The following is a 27,049-nucleotide window of genomic DNA, read 5'->3' as shown; positions in this document are numbered from 1 at the left end:
TCTCTGGATTTGTCAGTCTTCATCCTGAAAAATCCTGACTATCCATTTATTCAATTTATATCCAGAGGCTAAGCAAAGCTGGGATATACATTCGGTTTAAGTCCTAATATGTATTAAACAACTATATAATGCATGGAAACCCTCCAGGTGTCTATGTGTTAGTAAAGGGGACATTTTAAATTAGAAATTTAAAAAGAAATAAAAAAGGTTTTCTTTGCCAAAAACATTTTTCTAAAACCTACAATTAACATTAAAATTGCAAAGAAAAGGGAACAAAATGAGATTTCAATACTAAGCCTACCTTTTCTCTTTCCTGCATTTGAAATGATACATAAATTAATCTGCATGGACTGAATAACATCTCAAGTACCATACAGGGATCCCTGCTCTGATTGCATGTGCTGGATCATACCTAGCTGGTCATGTGGTGTCCCTCTGAAGAGAATTCTGTATGTAGTAAGGAACAAGGCCCCTTCTGCAGGCAGGAGCTGAGGACCTCCGAGGAGACCTCCAGTGGCTTCTTCTCGACCATCAGGATCCAGTAGGACTCGGAGACCTTCACATACAATTTCTTCTCCTGGCAGTAGAGCTGGTCGAAGAATCTTGGGCTAAGAATAGGTAACTGCTTAAAAGCAACTCCTGTGGGGTTTCGATCATTAGTCCCAGGTTACCTTCTTACATATAATCTGGAAACCCTGAGCCAATCCCAAGCTTGAATTGGGAGGAAACAGACATAATATTTCTAGATCCAAGTATAAAAAGGTTCTTTGCAGCATTGCTTTGTAGCAGTAAAAACACAGGGAAATAACTTGAAAGTTTAAAATGTCTATTCAAACCATCATTGTTCAGCCTTTTATAAACTAAAATGTCAGAGAAAAAGCATTAAGAATATGAATAACTTTGCATATTTCTTTTATACTTAAACTTTACCTAAAATAATACTATACTGTAAACTGAAGAAACAAATCCTTAAATGGATTTGTTTGTCTGTTTTTTGGAGATAGTGTTTCTCTGTGAAACAGCCTTGTCTATCCTAAAACTCACTTTAAAGACTAGGCTAGCCTCAAACTTACAGAGATTCACCTGCCTCTGCCTCAAAAAAATGTTTTTTGGACAGGGTTTCTCGAGAAATTAAAGGTGTGCCCATCATAAGATTTTTTTTTATTAATACAGAACATCATATACTCAAGAATTCCTCATTCTATTGCATCTACTTCCTAAGCACTGAAGTTACAGTTGAGTGCTGCCACTCCTGGCACCATAGTTAGCTTTTGTTGTTTGTCCTGGCTGGCTTGGCATTCACTATGTAGACCAGGCTGGTACTGAACTCATATAGAGATCCACCTGTCCCTGTTTCCTTAGTGCTGGGACTAAAGGCATGCACTGCCATGGCTGGCCATGGATTTTTTTTTTTTTTTTAAAGGGTTGTACTTTTGGCCAAGTAATGAACTTTACACATGAGAAATTTAGCTTAGAGTTCAGTATAAAGGAACAACATGATAAGATTCCTCTTGGGAGACATGTGCAAGGAAAACAATCATTGCCCTTGAACATCTGTGTTTTAATTAGAAATAAAAACTATCTAAGTAAGTAAGGTGTATTGGCACATGCCTTCAATCCAAGCACTGGGAAGGCTGAAGCAGGTGGATCTTTGTGAGTCTGAGGCCAGCTTGATCTACATAGTGAGTTCCAGGACAGTCTCAGAGCTACACAATGGGATCCTGTCTCAAAACAAAATAAAACAAACCAAAACCACTAAATCAAAAGATAAAAATAAAAAACCCATCCAAAATACCAAAACCCCAAAATGACCTAAATCAGCATTATTCTTTTTTTTAGGATCTAGGAATCTTAGAAGTAAATACAGAAATCAAAGTGTATTGACTATATCTTAAGCCTCAGGCAGAATTGCTGCTCCTACCTGTGTGGCTTCTGATCACCCCTTTGGGTATACTTTTAATAGTTCTGTCTGAGAGCTAAGGACCCAAATTCTAGTCAGCAACAGGCGTGAGGTCAGTAGCAAGATAACTATCTGAGTGGCTTCTTCAAATACAGATTTCTAGGGTCCCAGGGTTTTCTAATCCAGGAGACCAGGGACTCCAAATCCTAATTTCCCTGATGTTTCTTGTGGACAGCCAGATTCAAGAACCCAGTACTCTTAAGGTAACTGTTTAAAATCTTTTCTTTTGTAGGGGGTGGGGAGGGAGGTATATAAACTCTGGGCTTGGGCATTAGAATTATGCATAATTTGAAGGTTGAGTCAGGGGTAGATTAGAAGAAAGGGTATGTGATAGGTAGGGTTTTTAGTTGGGGGGTGGTCGGGAAGGAAGGGAGAGAGAAGGGAACTGGGATTGTCATGTAATTCAATCTTGTTTGTAATTCAAATAAAAAAACCTTAAAAAGAATTATGCATAATTTATATGACCTCCAGACAAAAGTAGAGTTAGCAAGAGGTTATTATTGTTCTTTTGTTGAATCTCAAAAAAACAGCATTTGGATTTCAGCAGTTCACAAAATTCTGTATGGGATACTCCCCAGAACTTTTAACACATCATTACAATTGTCTGTAAATAGCCAAGATGGCACTGTCTAGAGCACAGAAGCCCATTGCTGCTGTGTTTTGAAAGGGCTATTGCACCTTGAAAGCACACAGTGTAGAGTAATTACCTTCTGGATAGGTGGAAGTCTTCTACTCTCTCGATGTACTGCCTCTAGGGTCTCAATGTGCATAGCTACAATTCCTAGGATGAAAATAAACCAGGGAGAACAAAAGCAAATTCCAGATATTTTAGAATGAAAAACTAATCAAAGTTTGACAGTTCCTCCAAATGTTAAAATATAATAACCATGTAATCCATAAAATTCTATTCCTAGGTATATAACTCTAAAGAATTGAAAACAAGAACTCAAACAGATACCTGTAGGCAAATATTCATAGAATCATCATTCGCAATCTCCAAAAGTGGAAAAACCCATCTCCATCGACAAATGAATGGCTGAACAAATAAGATATATCCATAGAATGGAATAGTATTCAACCATAAAAAATGAGTGAAGTAACACATGGATGAACTCTGTAAACATTGTGCTAACTGAAAAAGTTGCACACAACTTTAAAACATTATATGATTCTACATATGTAAAATTGCTAGAACAGAAAAGTTCATGGAAACAGAAAGCAGGTTAGGCATTTCCAGACAGGGACTGAAGAAACAAAATTTATTACTTAATATTAGTTACTGAGTATCTCTGTTTTGAGTGATTGAAAAGCTTAGGTAAGAATGGTGATTTATAGAACACTGTGAATGTAATTAATGCAACCTTTATACTATGTTTTGCCATAGTGTAATAAAACTTTAGAACATGTCATGTTGGCAAACACCTATAATCCCAGTACTTGGGGAGCACAGGCTAGGGATCAGGAAATCAAGGCCAGACTCAAGGCCAGCCTGGGTACACTTTGCATGTGAGGATAGCCTGTGTTCCACAAGACCTTGCCTTAGAAAATGAAACAACAATAAAAGAAACAAAAAGCAAATCAGAGAACAGCAAGCAGCAGCACAGGTGTGCTGGGGCTTAACTACCTGCAACGCTGATTGATTACCTGGTATCATGCAGTGGAGACTCCTGATGTGGTCCTGAGTCACTCCACTCTCTGTACAAACCTTGTCAATAAATCGGGCAATGAACCTTACAACGGAGTTGGCAACATCATTATTTTCTGAATCTTCAAACCCACTCTCTGTATCATAGCTCTCAGCTACACTTCCTGCAATACTAAGAGAGCCAAGGGAAGAAATCATGGCCAGGCTTCAAATTAAAAAAAAAAAAAAAAAAAAAAAAAAAAAAAAAAGAAGAAGAAGAAGAAGAAGAAGAAGAAGAAGAAGAAGAAGAAGAAGAAGAAGAAGAAGAAAACAACATCATAGTCTCTATACAGAGGAACTGAAGCTCTACAAAAGAGGTGTACGCTCAGTAGGAGGGACACAGTTAACTCTGTGGTTTCTTTCTGTAAGTGGCAGGAGTGAAAAGTTACGGTCTATGTGCCTATGTTTAAACATCATTTATAAATGCTACCTTCTATGTGCCTATGTTTAAACATCACTTATTGGACTAAGATCTATTTTTGTAAGCAATACCTGCTGTTACTCTCCAAAAAGGAACTTAAAAATCACAGAAAATAAAGCAAAGAATACAGCATTATTTACTATCTGCTACCAGAACCTTCTAAAAAAAACTTGTCCTTCCAAGTTAATCATTACAGAGGCAAGTGGAATGTGGCTGATGATAGTGACTGTGGAGCATGTACCTTGGTAGACAGAGTAAATGAATCCTTTTGAGAAACCTACACGTTCTTTCACATGGAAGAATGTGACTGTTATGACCCTTTCTCTTGCCAGAATTTCTCTTCCAGCTCCCCTGCACCCCCACCCCTGCATGTAAATCACAACCCTTAGAGCCATTGTGAAGCCACATTCTTCTGTAGGTGATAAACTCATGAAAGACAAGGCAACACATTTGAAATGAAATGAAGCAGAGGACTGACAATAAAAAGAAAAAAAGGAATCTGACAAAAGTTTATGGGAACTACAACTATCAGGGTGTTGCAGTACCTATTACTAAAGAGCAAAAACTGCTGCTCAGTGGTGAGTTCATTTATTTATTCATTTAATCATCTGTTCAGTTAAATTTTATTACCTAGCACTTACTATCTGCAGAGATGTAGAGAACAGAACAATGAACACAACAAAGAAAGGACACAGACAATATGCAAATGTGAAAATATGTCAGATTGTGATGTGGTGGACTCCTGTGGGAGACTGATAGGATTATTACAAGCTTGAGGCCAGCCTAGTCAAAAAACTCCAAACTCAATAAATACCACACCCCCATAAACCAAAAACAAAAATTAAAGAGAAAAGAAATCAAGTTATGAAAAAAATAAAACAATCAGTAAAAAATAGTAACAAACAATCTGGACACTTAAAAGAGAGCAAAGCCTATGTAAGTCATTGGGAATGGGAATGTATCCTTGTGGCAGTTTTTGCTTTGGTCCCTTCCTGCAATCCCTTCTCTCTGCTTGTATGAAATCAGGTGGAGAAGTTTCTTTGCACAAACTCTTGCTACCATGATGTTCTGTCTACGGTTACAGGCCAGGCAATAATGGACTGAACTGTCCAAAAACCTCAAAAATAAGTACTTCTTTCTCTTAATTCTCCCAGGTATTTTGGTCACAGCAGTGAAAAATAATTCATACACCATAATTAGACAAATTCTATAGATAAACTGAGAAACAAGAGGGCCAAGAAACAATCACTTTGACAAGAAGTTACTCATAGGTCATTTTTCAGAACACTATAGACTTGGCCAGATTAGACAGAAAAAAGTGTGTGTGTGTGGTGGGGAGGAGGGAGGGAGGCTGGGAGGGAGAGATTAAGTAGGATGAAGAAAGTTTTGTTTGTTTTTAACACAAGAGCTGAGCAAGCTACAGATGGGAAAAATGGTCAATTCTGAAATATATACAGTAATATTTGCTGTTTCTGCTGAGATATGATTAGCTCTGAGAAGAGGAGGAGCTATGGGCTCCATCTTAGTACCTGTTTGTGACAATGCTGTTGCTCCCACTTTCCCAGTCTCCTGGGGCTGATGCTCGAAGGAGCTTGTTTTTACTTGTGTCTAGTGGAACTAGCAGGTTAACCATAAGGTTTGCAAAGTGAATGGCCTGACTGAAGACAGTGCTTTCCTCATGCTGAACCAGCTCCTGCTGAGTTGACTTGCTCAGAGTGGGCCAAAGGCGAAGCTGCTCAGCTGCCAAGTCCATTGCTGTCTTCTCTTGATATTGGCCATTGGGAAGCTTAACACAGAAGAAAAAGCAAAACAAGCCAAGGGTGAATACTGGTCACTGCACATGTGCCCTACAGACATGGAAGGCGCTGAAATCCATGTCTTAAATCTAGGTCTTCTCTTGGAATATTCTGTATCTTTTAGTATAATTTTAATCAGTAAACACCATTTTTAAGGAAAATATCAAAAAATATTTGAAGATCAGGAAAATGGATTTACTTTTTAATTTTGAGAAAGGATCTCATCTTGAATTTGCTGAAATGACTGTGAACTCTTGATCCTCCTACCCTCACCTCCCAAGTGCTGGGATTACTGGTGTACGTCATCATGTTGGGAAGCATTTATTAAGTACGTGTTTCAGCAGAGTGAAACTCAGCGTAACAACTAAAGTACACTGCAGCCTCACCCCTGGACTGCATGCCTTTGTTGGCACCACATGGCAAACTCAAAGAAGCAGCAGCAAAACACAGATGCATGTTTCTCATTCCAACATCTCACTGTGTTTACACTTTCCTCTGTGGCTTTACCTCTTTGAAGCTACTATTTTCAAAAATTAACATAGATTTCCCATAAATGCCCTTGTAGGAACACTTCAGTAGTATCTGCAAAAACTGTTATTTTCTCTTCTGCTCTTTGAGAGGAAATGGAATGACCAAGGTCACAAAAAGTATAGTTAGATCTCCTTGTAAACTGATAGATTTTAATGATGGGTTTCCTAGAATGTTGAAGAGATAGTTGATAATAGCAGTTCACATCTGCACAGTATTTTATCTAGCTATGGAGAAGTAAAACATGGATTGTATCTAATCTAGAGATCAGAGATAGGACTCTTTTTCAGAATGTAGGATACAGCAGCTTTGATGATTTGCTGTATGAATGCTTTCTAGATATATCAATGTCAGCAAATCAGAGCTGCTTAAAAGTTAGCAAGGCATCCTAACAGTCTGATTATTCCTGGGTGTGGCCCAGGAAAACAGTCTCTACATCTGCTACAAGTTATACGTTAAGTGGTGCATTTAGTGTTTCAACAACAACAACAACAAAAAATCTGAATATTAATTAAATTAAACAAACAATTCACATTTGGACAATAACAACCAGATACACATCAATGCTATTTTTTAAAATTAAAGTTTGTATTCTCTACTTAATAATAAACCAATAATATGATGATGAAGCACACTCTCAGATGCCTAGGATAATCCATCCTATCTAGAGATAAGTAGAAGATGATTGACAGAATCTGCAGTGATATATTCCCCAAAATCTGCAGCTTAAATTGTTGATTTAAAATCACTCTTAAGTAAATCAACATTGAGTCTTTGAGACTGTTTTAAGTTTCAGTTCATGAGGATGATGATTTCTAATACTTACTATGTAATGTGTGCCAACAACTCTTAATAAGCCTTATACATATCAGACATGAAAATTCTCTCTCTCTCCCTCCCTCCCTCCCCCTCTCCCGCTCTCTCTCTCTCTCTCTCTCTCTCTCTCTCTCTCTCTCTCTCTCTCTCTCTCTCTCTCTCTCTCTGAGACAGGGTTTCTCTGTATAGACCCAGCTGTCCTGAAACTCACTCTGTAGTACAGACTGGTATTGAACTCACAGAAATCTACCTGCCTCTGTCTCCCTGAGTGCTGGGATTAAAGGTGTGTGGCATCACCGTCCAGCCAGAAAGGAAAATCTTACAGTAGTGACAACTACACATTTTACCAATGAGGAAGTGTGGGGGTAAGGTGATTAGTCAGTAAAAGAACAGAGAGCTAGTAAACAACATTTAAAAATTGGAGTATTTTAATTTTCCTGACATTTAAATACATGTGTATATAGCAAATATTGCATATATACATATGCATGTGTGTGTATGTATGTATGTATGTATGTATGTATGTATGTATGTATGTATGTATGTGTACACACACACACACACACACACACACACACACACACACACACACACACACACACACAGACAGAATAAAGGAAGACCTATTTTGGAACAGGACTACAGAATTTTACATTTATCTTTATAGTCAGTGAATTTCATTTTTTTCTTTCTTCTTCCAATGCTGGTACCTGAACTCAAGGCCTTGAGCATGCTAGGTAAAAACATTCTATCACTGAGGTAAACCTGGCATTTCTTCAAGGAAGTAAACAGTTAGAGATTTATACCTGGGTCCATTTTAGGTTTGTTCCTTCTATTCATTTTTCTTCGATTGTTTTCAAGGGATTCTCATCAAAATAGAACAAACCAATTCTAGTGATAAAGAACTATAGTATGATACCATTATTGAAAAATACAATGCCAGAATCAAAGGAAGAAAGATGCTTACCACAAGATTCCCTAACACTCAGGAACCTCTGCCTCAGGAACATCTATCTATAACTGAGCATCCCTTAAAGTCAATCCCAATCACACACAAGTACCTCTCTTCTCTTACCTTCTGCTTCAGATGTGGGGCATGATTGTCTTCCTTTGCTGAGAGATACAGGGAGCGAACCTGCTCCTGTACTGCATTGTAAAAAGTTGTCTCCCAAAACTGCTGATTTGTCCAAATGGGGTGGTCTTGTACACAGGTGTAGGCAAACTGGCTGACTCCAGGGGCAAGTTTCTGTGAGGGCATGTTATATCTATCAGCACAGTGCAGGCAGATTATACAGTTCAGAAGGTCACAGGTGCTACAGTTAATTGTAGAGGTGATAAAAGATTTCTTTAAAGACTTAGTAATTGACACTGCACTCATGTTCAACTGACAACTGTAGGCTCTATGAAATTCTTTAAAGTCTTGGCCACTTTACTTACCCAAATGACAATTTTAACAGTAATTATACTTTAAATTATAGAATTAATGTAATTCAGCTGGGCGTTGGTGGTGCATGCCTTTAATCCCAGCACTGGGGAGGCAGAGGCAGGCAGATCTCTGTGAGTTTGAGACCAGCCTGGTCTACAAGAGCGACTGCCAGGATAGGCTCCAAAGCCACAGAGAAACCCTGTCACGAAAAACCAAACCAAACCAAAACAAAACAAAGAATTAATGTAATTCTTTGAATTATAGACTATACAAAAAGTAGCTACTACTCTGGTGTGTACAGAGTGGGTACTGTGCAGTTATTATAACTGGGATGCATACTAAAACCCAACACAACCTAAACATAAAACTCTAGTAACCTAAAATTTCTCTTACTTTGATTTACGATTTCTTTACATTTGTGTGTGTGTGTGTGTCTGTGTCTGTGTGTGCTATGGCCTGTGTTCAGAAATTGGAAGACAAGCTGTAAAAAGGTTCTCTCCTTCTACCATGTTTAAAGGTTTGCTGGCAGACATCTTCATCTACTGATCCATCTCACTAGCCCAAGAATTGTACTTAATTTTTTTGGACACAGAGTCTTATTCTCCAGCCCAGGTTGTCTCAGAACTTACTCTTCTTGCCTTAGCCTTATGAGTTCTGAGGTTACAGAAGTGCATACCACCGTTTCTGGCTTCTGTGGTTTTTTTTTTTTTGTAATTAGAAGTACAGTTTCTGATAAATTTTCTTTTTAAGCAATTTAATAAGATGAATTCTCTTCTGAAATGTTCAATACCAAAGATCATTACTGTTAAGGTTATATACATAATTATGCAGCAAAAGTTCATTTTTAGGTCTGTGTAACATAACTAAGATACCAGTAGAATGCTATGTTTGATGTAACTTCCCTCTAGATCTAGGGCATACCAACCCTAAAGTTAGAGCAAGCACCAGGTATATTACAAGCAAGGTGACTGATTTTTCCTGCAAGAATCAATGTGTCATATATGATACAATTTCCTTTCAAGACAGGGCTGTGCACTGCTTTGGAGGTGATTAGCTCTAACTCAGTTCCTCCTATAAGGTGGCTATAAATAGATGCTGACCATGATGCAGAAAGAGTGGAAAGTCATGTTTGGTTTTCATGGTGCCTCATTTGCTCACTTCAGATGTTTTCTTCCAGGGGAAATCATGTACAAAACATATGTGGTTCTGCTTTATGTGTTAGCAGAAACTACACTGAACCATGTGTCCTTCTGGACTCTGCAGACACCCAGTGAGTGGATTATACATTATTCCCTCCGCATCTTAGATCTTCACTTCAGTAACAGTGCAAAGGCTTATTCTGAATGAGACTTTATTTTACTTTGACATTTTCATACCATTATAGTTTGCTCATACTTACCTATTACTCACCATTCTCTTTCTCCCAAAATAGTTTTCCTTCTGCTTTCCTATCGCGTGCGTGCGTGCGTGTGTGCGTGCGTGCGTGCGTGTGTATGCTTCTTAGATTTTGCATGAGAGAAAACATGCCATACATGTCTCAAAGAGATTGTTGAAGCATAAAATTCAAATAAGATAAAGCATAATTTTGAGCTGGGTGTAGCCGCACACACCTTTAATTCTAGCACTCAGGAGGCAGAGGTAGGTGGATCTCTGTGAGGTCAAAGCCAGCTTGGTCTACAGAGTGCGCTCCAGGACAGCAATGGCTACATACTATGTAGAGATACTCTGCCTCATATTCCCTTCCCCCAAACAGAATTCTAAGTTGCCTTTCCCTTGAGTATAACTCAAGGTAGTACCATTTCTTACAAATGTAGCACACTGTCAACTATGGAAGCTCTAAATAGTCTGTAGTGTTGACACAATATGAATATAGATGAGTTCAAAAGACTGAGCTGTCTGTATGGTCTCTCAGGGTAGGTTTAAGAGATTCTCCATGAGTCTGACACTTAATTTGAAGTCATGCCTTTCTACTTAAGCATTATCCTGAGCTATGCTACATATTGCTTTTCCTGGTCACATAGCCATTGAAATAACTTTCCTGTTTACACATAAACTAGATAAATATGTATAGTGGGAAATTACCAATGGGGAGTCAGGTAGAAATATAAGGGTATTTAATAGGGAAAAGCCTTACTTACAGAGCTGTCTAGCCAGCCGGTGGGTCAGCAGCCTGTACAGCAAGCAGCAAAGAGAAACCGAAAGCGCAAACGCAGTCACACTACGTCACTCTGACCACGCCCTCACAAGCGTGTTCAGGCACACCTGTAGCCAGCCCCTACGTAGGCGTGACTACAGCTTCCCCAACAAATATGTAAAACTTCTCTAAATTTTTTCAATAAAATGAGACCATACATTTCTTTTTTTTCAAATATTTTCGAATACTTTATTCACACCTACTTAAATAATTAACAAGGGAAGAAATTGGGAAGGAATGGGAAAAGTGATGCAATATATTTATTTATTTTTCAAAGGCAGAAAAATGGTGTAAAAAAGAATGATAGTGGCCCAAAGAGTCAGAGTCACAGTCTGTTTTCTAGGTGAGAATTACAACAGAATGAAGGGATCATAAGATAATTTTTGTGGTAGCAAGCTAGTCTACAAATAGCTATAGCATCTACTTAAACTATGTATACGAAATCATTAATTCCCAAGCACTTAAAATATTACCTCTTTAGAGCATGAAATACACCTTCTTTCTTGGTGATTTCATGCTGTGTTCAATTTTGAGGAGGGAACATATGTCCTAGTTAGTATGGACACTGTACTGATGGATAAGTATATTCTTAGGACCAGCAGAGGGCAGTGAAACCTTTTCTGCCTAGATACCATCACAGCTTTGGCCGTTACAAAAGCAGAACTTTGTAAAAGGAATACTTCATGTCTTCACTGCCCATCTGAGACTCTGTGAGAACAGATTTGCCCAAGTCACACAGAAATAAGGTGTGTGTGTGTGTGTGTGTGTGTGTGTGTGTGTGTGTGTGTGTGTGTGTGTGTGTGTGTGTATGTATGTATGTATGTATGTATGTATGTATGTATGTATGTATCCCAAGAAGGCTTCAAACTCAGGAGTCTCCTGTTTCTGGTTAAGGTACAGTGTAATAGGATTACTGGCCTTCTCTACCACATCTGACTACACTTTCCTTAAGATACAACTATTACAATACTCTATAAAATAGAACTTTAATACAATTATGGGTAGAGATGTAATGAGACTTCTTAGGGTTTCAGATTCAGGGAACCAGTGGCAGTAGCACAGGTTTAGTAAATTGAGAAAATAAGCAACTATGGACAAAACTGTCTCTTATTCTAGTCACTTCTTTGGTTTGAAGCAAACTTATTCTGGTAAGGTTTTCCAAACTAGTCCATGTGCTTTCTTAGTGACTATCCTGAGGGTGACAGGGTAGCAATAGGGAACACTTGTCAAATGACATTGCTTTTACTTTGACTCTGGCAGAAATAGTTACTCTGCATTTCATAACACTTCTTATAATTAAGTCCTAAAGAAACAAATGACATTTTGTCAACCAATTTTGTAAGATTTTAAAAAATGTGTTGACTTCCTTCCTTATCTAGAAAAAACAGCCCTGAAGGTACTAGATTAAGCAATGCCATTCATTTTCTATAAAGCTTTCAAAAGAAACCCAGCATGAGATAGGATGTGGAGAACAGATTCATGGTGCTCATCTAACAGCAGGACCCCAATTGAAGCTCACTCGCGCACGTGCACGCGCACACACCCACCCACCCACACACCACATGAGGAGATGATCAAGAGTTACTCGAGTATGTAGGAACTGTCTAAAGTCTGTTTGGCTATAAATGGTACACAGCTCCATTTAGGATTCGGAGGGAAACTATATTTCAGGGAAGATGGCTAGCTGGTAAGTCCAGTGTCATAAACACGTAATGATCTTTAAGAGTAATGTAGAACTATCTAAGTTGTTTTATGAGTCACTGACAGAGGTACTACTTCTCACTTCAGTAACATGAGAAAACAGGCATTGCCAGCAGGTGGCAGAGCTAGAGCTGGGAATTCTTACTGTGAGAAAATATAGCATTTCTCTGTTCCAGGTGTAAGGTTGTTTCCAACTCTTTGCTACAACAGAAAATGGAGACAAACACCAAAACACAAGTCAACTGTTAATCTTGTGATAGTTTCAGTATCACTTTTTGGATCAGGTATCATGTAGCTTTAGCTGACTTCAAACCTGCTATGTAGCCAAAGAGGATCTTGAACTCACAATAATCTTGCCTCCACCTAAATGTTGAGATCACAGGCTTGTGCCACTATACCTGCCCGAGTTTCAGGATTGCTTAGTGGTGTGTGGAATACTTGATAGAGGTCTCAAGAAATATGATTCCTATTGTCATCTGTATCAATAAGCATATGGGGGTCTGCTGAGCATTAGTTATCCCAATAACAAATTATTCCATGCAGAGTTTCTGCAAATTCACAATTAAAAATAGTTAACTAGAGTTGTTTAATATAAAATCTCAGTTTGGGGTTTGAATTTCCAATTGTCTTCCAAGTATAAGAAAATTCCCTTTCCCCCTCATCTTCAGTGTTACTTTTATAGTTTTTTTTTTTTTAATTCAGGTAGGATCCAAATAAGGTTACATATTAGCATTAGTCTGACTACCACACGGATCAGTTCTACTCTAGTTTCTCTTGTAAGTTGGACTTTGGTGAAAAAAAAAAAAAAAGCAGGACCATTTGTCTATTCCTATAGCAGTTGCTGACTAGCTGACTATAGTGGAGTGCTATCACTTAACATTCTTGGCCCCTGTGTCTCCTATGGATTGGCAATGTCTAATGGTCTGATTAGATTGGGGATTGTTTGGCAAGAATACGTCACAGATGGTACCATCTCAAGGGGCACACCTGGAACTGTCTCGTGATGTTAGAGTTGTTGATAGTAAATAGGAGGGATCATTGTTAGAAGTAAGACATGATGTTCTTTTTGAGCATCACTCCCTTATGTACTCACTACCTGAGACATTGCTAAAAAGAGAAACATAAAATGCCGCAATGTGAGCATGTACATTTATATGCATGTACACATATGCATGCAAATAACAGGAATCAATACTTGATTTGATCTCTTCATTTGACAGCATTTAAAATAAATGAGTTAATTTTATCATTACAGTAACATATTAGTTTGGCCTTTCTTTCATTAACATATTTATAAATTTGGAAATTTTAAATATTTAGAGATTCTTAAACCTGTGTTTAGAAATAAAGAAACAAATAAACCCTACCTTCAAGTGTTTATTAGAAACCCATATTTTCATTAACTCATTGTCATGCACTATGATGTTCCTGTGTACAAAGTTTCTAAAATCTATGTGGGGAGATGATTATCGAAGAGCATGTGATGGCTGACAAACCTACTAACTGTGCCTATAATAGCCCTGCAAGCTGAGAGAATAGAAGACTTATTACAATGTAATAAACAAAAAATCCTAACAGGGTATTATTTCAGGGGATCTAAGTGTAGTATGTACAATATACAAAAGGCGAGAATATATCTCTCATTACATGTACTTGCAAGTGTCTCTAAAGTTTAGCAGAAAAACTGAGGAGGTAGCTCAGTTCATACTTCAAAAGTATGAAGACCTGAGTTTAGATGATTAGCACTCATAAAAGCAAGCTAAGACAATGCATGTAATCCTATGCCTGGGGAAGAGGACACACAAATGCATATGCACACAATTCACTGTTGAGTTGTTTCAGTAGTTTCTCCTTATAAAGTTAAGGACTTTAATGCTCATTGTAGGGGAAAAAAGGCTAATGATCAGCACCTTATCAACACACTTGAATATAATGCTATTAAAATGGTTACCATGATGATATGCTTACAAATGAAGCACTTTTTACATTTCAGAAAATAAGTCAACCATGCCATGGCTATGTCTGCAGGTACACAAAAATTTATAGAAGGTACCAGGAGATGGCCTAGTCAATAAAGTGCTTGCCCATAAGCATGAGGTCCTGGTTTTGGATATCCAGACCCTAGGTGAAAAGATAAGTGTGATACATATGCCTACACTCTCATCACATTAGCGGTGAAGGTAGGGGGCTCCTTGGGTTTTTCACTGGCCAGCCATTCTAGTGAAATCAGCAAGATCCAGGTTCAGTGAAAGACCAAGTCTCAAAAAATAAGGTGGAAAATAATTGAGAAAGATACCTGACCTAGACCTGAGGGTTTCACGAGTACACATGAGCTAGGATACCCAGTGTTGCATAGCAATTTCCTTTGATTTGAAACATTCCATCAGGAAGAAAAACTCCTTAAGATTTGGGTAAGAACAAAACTTAAAAGACTCAGGAAGAAAACTATTTAGGAGTTTTAGGAAGTTGCTACACCCTATGAGATAGACAAGGTCCCGTCCCAACCTTATTATAAGCAGGAATAACTGCTAGGGAGAGTAGACTTTGAGACCAAGTTGGCTGTAAACTGAAGGGAAAGGAGCTCCAGGAATACAGCTTTCACAAGTCATCAATCATGTCAGGATAGGGCTTTGCCTGAGTCATCTATGCTCCTGTAAGAAGCAACCCCAACCAGTAGGATTTTGGTGGGACTATTACTTTGGCTTATTTTCTGTTCCCTTTCTGGGGTGAACAGAAAATTTGTTCACAAATTTCTAGGAAAAGTAATATAATGTTTGCACACAAACAAACAACACCCACCCCTGCAAAAAAAGTCAAGATGAAATTTCTGGGTGGTGGTGGCACATGCCTTTAGTCCCAGCTGATAGATGGATATTTAATGCCACACCATTCAATTCTATAATACAAGTCGGAATTCAATGAATTCTAACACTATCTTCATAGATTTAATCATATTCCACATATTATGGGATCAACTTCTCAGTCTGTCCCCATTACAAGTACAAGCCTCTAGTATCACTGATGGACAGGAAATAAATTAGATATTTCCCTAGATCTCTTCTTGAGTTTGATTATTTGGTAGAATGGCTTCCAGAATTGAAGCAGTCATTTTACTCAACTATTGCTGATACAGTACAAAGTACACTTTAAAGAATATAAATAAATATTCAGATAACACGCACAGGGTGAGATTCCAAAGACTCTTTTGTCTGTGGAGAGTTAGGATGTGCTGTACTCCTGGCACATGAATGTTTGTGTTTAGCAATATGGAAGCTCTCCAACTCTTATCATCATCCTCCATACCTACACAGGAGAATTTAACCCAGGACTGTGTGATTGCTAGATACTGACTACAGCCCTAGCCCTTCAGGGTCTTTACAGAGGCTTCATTATAGAGACATGATTTATTTGTGATCAGCTAAACCTTAAGATTCTTGTCTTATGATGGAGTGAAAATTCTAGCCCTCTAAACTTGTTAGTTCTCTGGACAACTCTGTATTTAGGTGCCCCAGAAGACTCCAGACATCTTACTAGCTTAAGAAAGACAACAACTTCAGAGATTCCAAACGTTTTGAAAACTGTGACAACAAACAGGGAGGATCAAATATATTTATTATAAATCATAGTTTAAGCTACCAAATATTTCCTGGAGTGGTGGCACATGCTTGTTATCAGTTGGGGGATATATAACAGATTTCTATCTCTCCAAACACACACACACACACACACACACACACACACACACACACACTCACACACACACACACACACACACACACACACACACAGAAACTTGACCAAACCTCACTAAGGAAAGATAGCACAAATAGCTCTATATTTATTTTTAAAACCGAAATTATAGTTTAAAATATTCTGCAACGAAAACTCCAGACCTAAATTGCTTTATCAGTTTATATCACATACTTAAAAAACTCACAAAAGTCAACTAACAATGGATCAAAGACCCATAACTATGGGATTACCAAGAAAAACAGAGGAAACTTCAAAACAGTGGTGTGGACTTGTCAGATAACCCCAATGACATAGACAACAATAGTAAAACAGACAAATGGGATTATATCAAACCCAAAAGCTTCTGTGTAGCATGAAAATAATGAAGTTAAGAGACAACCTATGTGGCAGAGAAAATATCTGCAAACTGTTCCTCTGACAACAGATCCCATAATATATAAGGAATTCAGACACCAGATTACCAAATCCAGCCCAACACAATGCAACCCCCAACAATCTAGTTAAAAACAGGCTAAAGAAGTTAAACAAATGGGCTAGTGAGATGGCTCAGTGGATTTGCCATCAAGCCTGATGATCTGAGTTCAATTCCCATGACTCCAATGGTGGAAGGACAGAACCTATTCCTTCAAGCTATCCTCTGACTTCCATATGTGAGTCATGGTACCGCACATATGCTTGCACAATACTCTCTCTCTTTATATATATATATATGGTTGTGGGTATGTATGTATCTAAATATATGCAAAAATTTAAAAATAATCCAATGTTTCATAAATGTGAAAAATTATAAATGAAATTGTAGCAAATCAAATTTAGCAACATATTAAAAAATAGTATGTTGTAATCAAGTGAAACTTAGGAATGTAGGGAAGAGGATTAAATAAGCTTATTACAATATGTATAAAATGTAGGTAATGTAGATAAGATATATAACAATAGGAAACAGTTATAGTGTTAAGTTATACTGTTCTTTTTTATCCCTCCCTTATATCCCTGGACCCCCCCCCATAATCCTTTCTTCCTCCCATAGAGTATCACCTTCTGCTTTTATATTACAAGTATCCTGTGGTGGTTGGGATGAGAATTGCCTCCATCATCCCCAGTTGGGAGAAATACCAGGGAGGATTAAGAAGTATGGCCTTGTTAGAGGTAGTGTGTTATTGTGTGTGTGGGGGTTAAGGTTTCAAAAGATTTCTACCATCCCCAGTGTATTCTCTCTGCATCCTGCTTGCAGCTCAAGATGTGAGCTCTCAGTTGCTCCAGCCAACATGAATTCTGCTTGCTACCATGGTGCCCAGCCATGATGGACTCTCAACCCTCTGAAACCTTAAGCCCACCTAAGCATTTTCCTTTCCTTTCCTTTCCTTTCCTTTCCTTTCCTTTTCTTTCTTTCTTTCTCTCTTTCCCTCCCTCCCTCTCTCCCTCCCTTCCTTCCTTCCTTTTTTTAAAGATTTTATTTATTTATTATGTACACAGTCTTCTGCCTGAACTCCAGCAGAGGGCACCAGATCTCATTCAAGGTGGTTGTGAGCCACCATGTGGTTGCCAGGAATTGAACTCAGGACTTCTGGAAGGACAGTCAGTGCTCTTAACTGCTGAGCCATCTCTCCGGCCCAACCTAAGCATTTTCAAAGTTGCCTTGGTCATAGTGTTTTTCACACCACTAGAAAAGTAACTAACATATATCCCATTACCCTATTTCCAACTTCCTTAGTATCTCTTCCATCCATTCCTTCACCATCTTCTTTCTGGTTTTTTGACCTACAAACAGATACATATGGAAAATGTGGCATTTGTCTTTGAGTCTAGCTTATTTAACATGATGGTAATGATGATGTCAATTCATATCCATTTCCCTGCAAATGTTGTGATTTCACTCTTTATGGCTGAAAATGTCCATTGTATATACCACATTTTCTTTATCTAGACTGTTCCATTTCTAGCTATTGTGAATAATGCTATAATTAACACGGATGTACAAGTATCTTTATAGTATTGCTTCAGATAGATACCTTAGAGTGGTAATTTTTAAAAAATTTGTGTGTTTGCTTGCTGTATGTGTGTGTACCATGTATGTCCCTGGTACTTGTAGAGGTCAGAAGAGGGCAGTATATCTGAAGGAACTGGAGTTATGGTTGTGAACCACTGACAGTGTTGGGAGTCCAGTTTTTCTTCAATAGCAAGCAATCTTAACTATGGAGCCATCTCTCTAGCCCCTAGCTGGGTAATATGGTAGTTCTATTTTTAGGTTTAGGAACCTCCACACTGACTTCTTTGGTGGCTGCATCAGCTTACTTGCAGTGAGTAAGGATTCCTCTTTCCCTACATTTTTGTCAGTCTTTGCTGTCATGTTTTCTTTGTGACTGCCATTATGAATGGGATGAGATGGAATCTTTAAAGCAGTTATATTCTGCATTTCTTTATTGAATACAGATGTTGCATATATTCTCAAATGCTTGCTGGTTATTTATATTTCTTCTTTTCAGAACTGCCTGAAGTTCATTAGCCCATTTATTGATTTATTTATTTATTTTGGTATTTAACTTCGACAGTTCTACATATTAGATGTTAAGCCTCTGTCTGATGTACAGCTGACAATGACTTTCCCCAATTCTACAGGCTTCTTTTCATTCTGCTGGTGGGTTTTCTTTATGGTGCAAAAGCTTTTAAATTTCATTTATTTTCATTTGTGATTTCTTGGGATTATTTCCTAATTAAGTCCTTTAAAAAAATCCATACCTATTCTTTCCTCCAGCATTTTCTAAATTTCCTAGTCTTACATTAAAATATTTGATCCTGTTTTGAATTAATTTTTGTGCATGGTGAGAGACAGGAATAGTTTCCTTTTTTGATAGTAGATACTCAGTTTTCACAGTACTAAATGTTAAAGCGGGTGTCTTTTTTCAATATATGCTTTTACAACTTTGTTGAAAATTACATGGCTGCAGTTGTATGGGTTTACTTCTGGGTTCTCTATTTTACTTCGCTGATCTATGTGTTTGTTTTGTGCCACTAACATACTGGTTTTTGCTATTATGGTTCTGTGGTATATTTTGAGATCATGTATTACGATGTCTCCAGCACTGCTCCTTCTGCTTAGGATTGCTTCGGCTATTCATGGGTTTTTGTGCTTACAAATAAATTTTTGGACTGTTTTACTTATTCTGTGAAGGATGTCATGTTGTGGGAACTCACTCAGCCAATAGTCTTTGAGTTACCAGCCCTTTCAGGGCGGTATCTCAGGTGCTATGTGTGGACTGAGAGCAGGCTGGTACTCTCTTGGGTGGTGTTTGGAGAGCTGAGAGCTGTATCCTGTGCCTACAGGGCAGAAGACAGCAGAGGCTTTTTACCTTCATTGTGTAAGTATTCCCTAAATAAATACTTGATATTCTTTTATCTGGGCATTTGTGAACTCCTTTACTCTGCCTACAGTGTCACTGGAATTTTGATGGTGACTGCATTAAATCTATAGACTGCTTTTTGCTAATATATCTATTTTTACAATATTCAATTTCTTTATTCAATACTTTATTTTTAACGTGCTCGAGCACGTGTGTGCATGGGTATGTGCATGCAAGTACAGGTGACTGAAGAGGCCAGAAGAGAATGCTAGATCACCTGAAGCTGGGAGTTATAGGCCATTATGCACTGCCAGATATGGATTCTGGGACATCATTAATTTGTAACTTGTACTCTACTAATGAGCCACACTTTCAAGCCCAGAAAATCTTTATCATTTACTGACATCCATCTTCAAAAATGCCTGTTTCAGTCTTATTACTGCCTGCAGATAGTGGAGATACACAGAGAATTTGCAAAATTCTAAAAGATTAGTTATATATTTTCAGGTTTGCTTCTAAGATTACAATTCTAAATCTAATTTTATTAGCTGGAAATACCCTCCAAGGGTATAACAAAACAGATCAATTTCTTCCAGGCATTCCAGATGGTTCTGTGATTTCTTCATTGTAATCCCCTATCATCAATAGTACAGCACTTTGTTGACTGAGGGCTCCCTCTGCTTTCATCACCCTAATACTCAAAACCTTAAAAGGAGTTTTTCTTTACAAATCACAGTGACAAAAAGGACAACTGTGAAGCTAACAAAATTAAAAACAAAAGTATTTGCACTTCATACAGAAAGGGAATCTGCTGAGTCACTGAGTGTTTATAATAGCACACAGTTCACTTCCTGCTGTAATAATTTCTTCTGTAACTCAGCAGCTCCCCCACAGATACCCATCAAGTCTGTGACTTCTCAAAAATGTTAACAATGCTGACTACTAAAAAGGAAGGAGTGCTGCCTAAGCAAAATTAAACTAGAGGAATAGACTATTTTCAAAGTTTGCTTTAGGGACAAGCAGCTGATAAAAATATGTGCTTTTGTTACTCATAAATATAGTCAAGAGTTCTGGATTTTCCAATTAGAGCATGCTGTAGGTATCTCAAAACTTTATAATTTCCATCCTAAGGCCAGAAAACCCACACCCTAATGAATATATTAAAGTCCACTGAAAATTCAATGTAAGTATCAAGCAATCAAGTGGTTACCAGAGCAGGTACCAGAACTATTGAGGGACCCTAAGGAGGGGAAAGGGCATGGAAAGATACAGAAAAAAATCCCACCAGAACAGTTCAGCTCATTCACAAAGAGCATTCTCTTCCACTGTTAATCAGGGTCAACATGCTTTTTAGCATTGTGAAGGGCAATAATCTTTGTTATTGGTTATATAGGAAAAACTATTTACACAGATAAAGCTATGAAGAAAGTATAGGTATTTTGCTTGGGGCTGGAAATATAATGCTGTGTTAGGATGTCTGCTTAGCATGTATGTGGTCTTAGGGTCATTCAACAGCATCAAATACACACAAATGTATGTATATATATATGTGCATATTTTGTTTGCTTACATGTTCACTGAGTGAAAGTCAGTAAACAGAAGACTTTTGCTTCCTGCTTTAGCTAGAATTAGATAACAGGTAGTATAGGATAGTGATTATGAATGCTGGCCTGAGTGTGGAACTTTGAACTCTGTGAGATTAGGAACTGTGCCTCTTCTGTACTTCTGTGCACATGCAGTGACTGGTGAAGTAGACATTCAACTTGCAGCTGAATTCCACTCTATTCTTCATTCCACCAATATTCACTGTCTACTTCCTATATTATATGCCAGGCACTCCAACAGGTGTACCTGTTATGTGTACCACCTCCTTCCACCTTTACTTACCACCATCCCAAATATCTGTTTAAGATCTCAGCATAAACCAGAGTTCAAATTTTAGGGTTTTTCATTAATGTCTCAGGTACCTTTCTATTGCTGTGAAGCGACACCATGACTAAGGTAACTTACAAAAGAGTTTATTGGGGGCTTGCTTTGCAGTTTTAGAAGTTTTAGATGCCTGACCATCATGGCAGGGAGCATGGAAGCAGGCTTGGCACTGGAGCAGTAGCTGAGAGCTTACATGTTAAGACAATAACCACAAGCCAGGGAGATGGGATCCAACTGGAAACTTCATGGGCTCCTGAAACCTCAAAGCCCACCCTCAGCAATGACACACCTCCTCCAATAAATTTACACCTCTTAATCCTTCCAAAACAGTTCCATTCAAGTAGGGACCAAGTATTCAAACATATGAGCTTATGGGGGCCATCCTCATTCAAACTACCATACCTACTATAATACACCCTAAGAATTCATAGCCAGAGTTAAAAGTGAGAGGTTGTCAAGCTGACATCCTATCAACTGCATGTAGCATACACATTTTGCTTTGGTTATTTAGGAAGTTTATGAGAGAGTGTGTGTGACAGATGGATAAGACAGACAGACAAATAGAGAAAAAGATGGATAGAAAGACTCTTAACTATTTATGTAGAAACCAGAGGCTGACTTTGGACATCATCTTTTGCTATCCCTCTCTACTTTGTATTTTGAGATGGGCTCTCACACTGAACCTGGAGCTCATTGCTTCCATTAAACTGTTGACCAGTAACCCTCCAGGATCTGCCTGTCTACACACTCCCAGGGCAGGGATGACAGGTATACACCTTCAAGCTTGGCTCTTACATGGCTGCCTGAGGATTTGAACTTTTTGGTTCTCGTGCTTACCCACCAAGCACTTTACCTAATGAACCCCTTGTCCAGTGTTTTTATTTTTAATTAATTCAAAAGAAGATATTTTATGTAAAATCCAAATTTATAATTTTCTTAAAAAGCAAGAGATGTAGCCGGGCGGTGGTGGCACACGCCTTTAATCCCAGCACTTGGGAGGCAGAGGCAGGCGGATCTCTGTGAGTTCAAGACCAGCCTGGTCTACAAGAGCTAGTTCCAGGACAGCCTCCAAAGCCACAGAGAAATCCTGTCTCGAAAAAACAAAAAACAAAAAACAAACAAACAAACAAAAAAGCAAGAGATGTATTAACATTATTCTTGCATGGCCACAGCTGCTGAAGCTGAACAGTGGCTATCTTGCAGATAGGTACCTGCTCTTCCTTTAGTTTGCTTTACTCATCTGAATTCTCTGGTCTCTAGGCATTTAGGTTAGCAATTCTTAGTACCTTTCTGCATTTCTCCCTAAACTGCCTCACGAGTGCTAGTCTTTTGTGCTGGCCTACTAATGGCCTGTCAATCTCTCAAGCCTCCTTATCTGCATTGCTCTAAATTCCTGAAAGTTTAGTATTGCATACTCCTCAGAGACTAGAGAATAATATTAGTCTAAACTCCTTAACATGGCATTCTAGGCATTCTGCTTCATTTCAAATTACCTTTGCCATTACATTTCCCATATTTAATGAGTGAGTAGATTATGGTTACCTTAAAAGGAGGTATTCAAGTGTCTTGCTGTAGAATTCTGTGTTTTGTTTTTAATGTTTTTTTAAGCATGGCTTGAATTGGAAGTATGGTTTTCAAAGTTAATTAGAAAAACAGAAACCTACAATTTATTTATAACTGTCTCTCAGAGACATGTGCCCTAGTCTATTTACTGCTTAAAGAAGCTACTGGCAAGTACTGACTATTGATAACAAAAAGAATAATGGGATTGACGGTATTTGTTTTTTAAAGATTCTTTTATTTTCATTTTATGTCTGTGTTTTGCCTGAATGTATGCATTTGTACTATGTGTATGTGGTGCCTGCAGAGGTCTGAGGAAGGTGTTGGGTCCCTTGCAACTGGAGTTGTCCATGAGTTTCAATGTGGGTGCTAGGAACCAAGCTTGGGGCCTCTGTAAGAGCCCCCATCAAGACCTCTTGATGGTAGTTTTACAATTACATATACAAGCTAAATATGATACACAGTGCCTATAACCCAGCATTAGGAGTCTGAGGGAGGAGGATCCTGAGTTAAGCCCAAGCTGAACTGAACAGTAAGAAACCCTATCTCAAAACAAAGCAAATCAAAACAAGACAAAAAGTCCACATACATACAAATCATAAAGATAAAGGAACTGATATTCTACTTTGTGTGTGTGTGTGTGTGTGTGTGTGTGTGTGTGACATATAAGTGTTCCTAAAACATTTTTTATTATGGAATCTCGTTTTCGTAAAAGACATAAATGAATAGATGCAATGTTTAAGTAACATAAGATCTGTATTTGGAAACATGTCTTATTGCATAGCACTGGTACCTAAAGATGTATTATACTGTAACCATGAACATTATTTTGCACACAAGAGATGTGATAATTCTAAAATGTACTATCACATTCAAGCTTTAAAATACAAAGCTACTCAAACTGAGCATATGGTTGTCGTAGTAACAAGTAACTGCTTGTTTCACAGCAGTACAACTCCCTTACAAACACAAAACAAGTTATTCTGTAAAATTTAAACTTTACTAGTTCTAAAAAAAGTGATGTTGTCCAGATAATTTCTGAAAATCTCAATCCTTTCTTAGGATTCAAATTCCACTCCTGTTGGGCTGATTTCTCATGCTTACACTTGGGCATCTGCAAATGCTGATGTCAGCTTCAGTTAATGTTCTTGGATAGAAAAGAGAACAGGTTTTCACTTTGTTCAAGTATAGTGTCTGTAACTCTGCTTAATTTCACCCCTTAAACAAATAACATTGTTTTTCTAAGAAAAACAATGAAGCACAAAAGTATACTTTGCTCACAGCTTTCCTTGTAACATATCATATCTTCACAAGGTAAAGTCAAGTCATCAAATGTTTATTGGGAAACAAATTACCTAGCAAGTAGATAAGAATTCTGTTCCAATACAATTGCCTTCTTAATTTGAGAGACACCCAAAAATGCAAACAGCAGGCAGAAAAGATTTCAGAAAGCACATCCTAGGGGATGCTCAAATAGAAACAAATTCTTCATTATTTTCTAATCTTGGAATTGAATTGTTATGTATACTGCTATTTTGTAGAAAAATTCCTACAAAACTCACAGGTATTGGGAGCAAGCAAAGAAAATTAGATTTTAACCATGAGGAAGAATAATATTAATGGTAACACAACAATCTGAGTCACAGAAGGTATACAACTACACACTGTTAGCAGATATTTGTAATATCAACTAATTTAGCATGGAACCATTCATTACTACTTCTATATATGGTGTTCTGATGTTCTGAAACTTCTTTTTTTATTTTTCTATGTGCATTGGTGTTTTGCTATGGGTGTTGGGTCTTCTGGAACTGGAGTTATAGACAGTTGTGAGATGCTATGTGGGTGCTGGGAATGGAACCCAGGTCCTCTGGAAGAGCAGTTAAGTGCTCTCCTAATCACTGAGCCATCTCTCCATTCCCCTTTTCTAAAACTTCAAAGAAAGTGCTTGAAAATATCTGTTTGCACTAGACAGTATTTCTTAAGCTGCCCTCCAGTGAGAAGCTAACAGAATACCATTTAATTCATGCTAGTTCCCTTTCCCAAGTACACTTACAATCGTTTCATATTGATGATACCTGGATATCACAACTTGGTCTCAAAGACCTACACAATGCCAGTTAATGTACTGCCTAAAGTCTCCATGGCACTTACTATACACTAATATTTTTATTTATCTACTGTTTCATGAAAATAACTGCCAAGATTTGGTGGCTTAAAAAGCAACAATTCATTTATTTCTCACTAGTCATTAACTTATCTTTTGGAATTTTAAACTTTTATCTGGAAAGTAACTTGCTATAAGTTACTTTTAAACTCTGAGATCTCAGTACCCCATCCCCCACGCTGTGGAAAGGATGCTTTTTCCTAATGAGGTCTGTCCAGCATTGTCAGCATTTGCACAAACATGAGTGACAGACTCTAAGGGGTTTCAAAATCTAGCTCGATATTTGAGGAAAACAAGGAAGTGGGTTGGGTTAGGAAGTCCTCTGCAAGGGCAGACTACATGTTCTCCATGACCTTCTCTACTGGGGACCCCTCCCCCACTTCCTGCTGTCTCAGATTTAGGAAGGAGGCAGCACTGTTCTTATTGCCAAACACTCCTTTAATCTGCCAGTCTTCTAAAAGGAAAATAAAGAATAAATGAAATTCCATGCTACTGTGGAATATAGTAGTATCTAGCTTTGGTACATAATTGTACTTCGTTTTTCGATATTTTCAGTTAATTTTTAATGACAGTAGTAATATATTAAAAGTTTATTAAATTAGTAACTTTGATTGTTATTCTAAGAATGCATTATGCAGCCTGCTTGACCCTTACACCCTTCCCCCACGACATGGCTCTTGTGTGCGGTCTCACACATTTTGTTCCACAGAGTTTTCCAAGTTTCTGGCCTGTATTCCTTTCTCTTCTGTCTTAGGTATCTTGGTAGAAGTTTCTCAAACTTATATTTTAAATTAGATCTATCTCTGAAGTTAAAAATATGAAAATTCTATTTTCTCTATAGGTACATAAAGTCCAAGCTACAAATTGGCAGCTTATAGTTATTTTGTACTGATTATTATTATTATTATTTGTTTTTTTTTTTTTTTTCCGAGACAGGGTTTCTCTGTGTAACTTTGGAGCCTATCCTGGCACTCACTCTGGAGACCAACACCCAGCCTATTATTTGTTTTTTTGAGACAGAGTTTCTTTGTATAGCTGTGGCTGTCCTTGAACTCATTCTGTACACCAGGCTGGCCTCAAACTCGCAGAGATCTTCCTGCCTCTGCCTTCTGAGTACTGGGATTAAAGGTGTGTACCACTACCCGGCTTGGTTTTGAATTTTATTATTAATAATCAATTAGAAAATCCCTAGCAGTAGATTTTCTTTTGAGACAAGGTCTTGCTCATATTTAGTGCAGGATGGGATATAACTACCCCCACTTCCTGAGTGACGTAACTGCAAGTATGTACAATTATACAGACTGGTTGATTGTCAACACAAGTTGAAAGATGTATGGGGAGAAGGATTCTCAATTGAGAAAATGCCTCCAAATGATTTGCCTGTACACAAGTCTGTGGTGCCTTTTCATAATTAGTGATTGCTGTGGGAAGGCATAGCCCACTGTGGATGGTGCCACCCCTGAGTGGTGGTCCTGCTCCTCCATGGCCTTGGCCATCAATGCTCTTGGCTGTTTTGTTAGGGGCAGGTTTTTCAGGTTAGTCTTTTGAGATAAGAATCTCTCACTGAACCTGATGTTTACCAATTTATAAAGAGTGGCTCTCTTATCCCTCCTCTCCTGCCTCTGCTTCTCCATGTTAGGATTATAGCTGTGAACTGCTAGGGCCAGGCTGGTCTTTCAGAGATCCATCTGTCTCTGCCTCCTGACTGCTGGAATTAAAGGTGTTGGCCACTATGCCTGATCTGATCCAACACCACTGTAACCCACAATACCT

General features: G+C 38.1%; 1 protein-coding gene across 2 annotated transcripts in view; it reads right to left on the bottom strand.

The window, feature by feature from the left end:
• Positions 1-27,049, bottom strand: part of Sbf2 (SET binding factor 2) — a 342,185-nt gene that overhangs the window by 75,398 nt on the left and 239,738 nt on the right. For both annotated transcript variants that reach the window (XM_027410074.2, XM_027410075.2), the window contains 5 exons: positions 8,281-8,451; positions 5,595-5,851; positions 3,605-3,777; positions 2,668-2,741; positions 413-608 (listed from right to left, as the gene is read on the bottom strand). In XM_027410074.2, the coding sequence (XP_027265875.1) occupies positions 413-608; positions 2,668-2,741; positions 3,605-3,777; positions 5,595-5,851; positions 8,281-8,451 (871 nt within the window). The remainder of the gene's footprint in view (positions 1-412; positions 609-2,667; positions 2,742-3,604; positions 3,778-5,594; positions 5,852-8,280; positions 8,452-27,049) is intronic.

This window comes from Cricetulus griseus, chromosome 3 (genome assembly GCF_003668045.3).
Source record: "Cricetulus griseus strain 17A/GY chromosome 3, alternate assembly CriGri-PICRH-1.0, whole genome shotgun sequence".
Lineage (NCBI taxonomy): Eukaryota > Metazoa > Chordata > Mammalia > Rodentia > Cricetidae > Cricetulus > Cricetulus griseus.
Note: the sequence above shows the minus strand (reverse complement) of the source record. Positions and strands in the feature narration are given on the sequence as shown.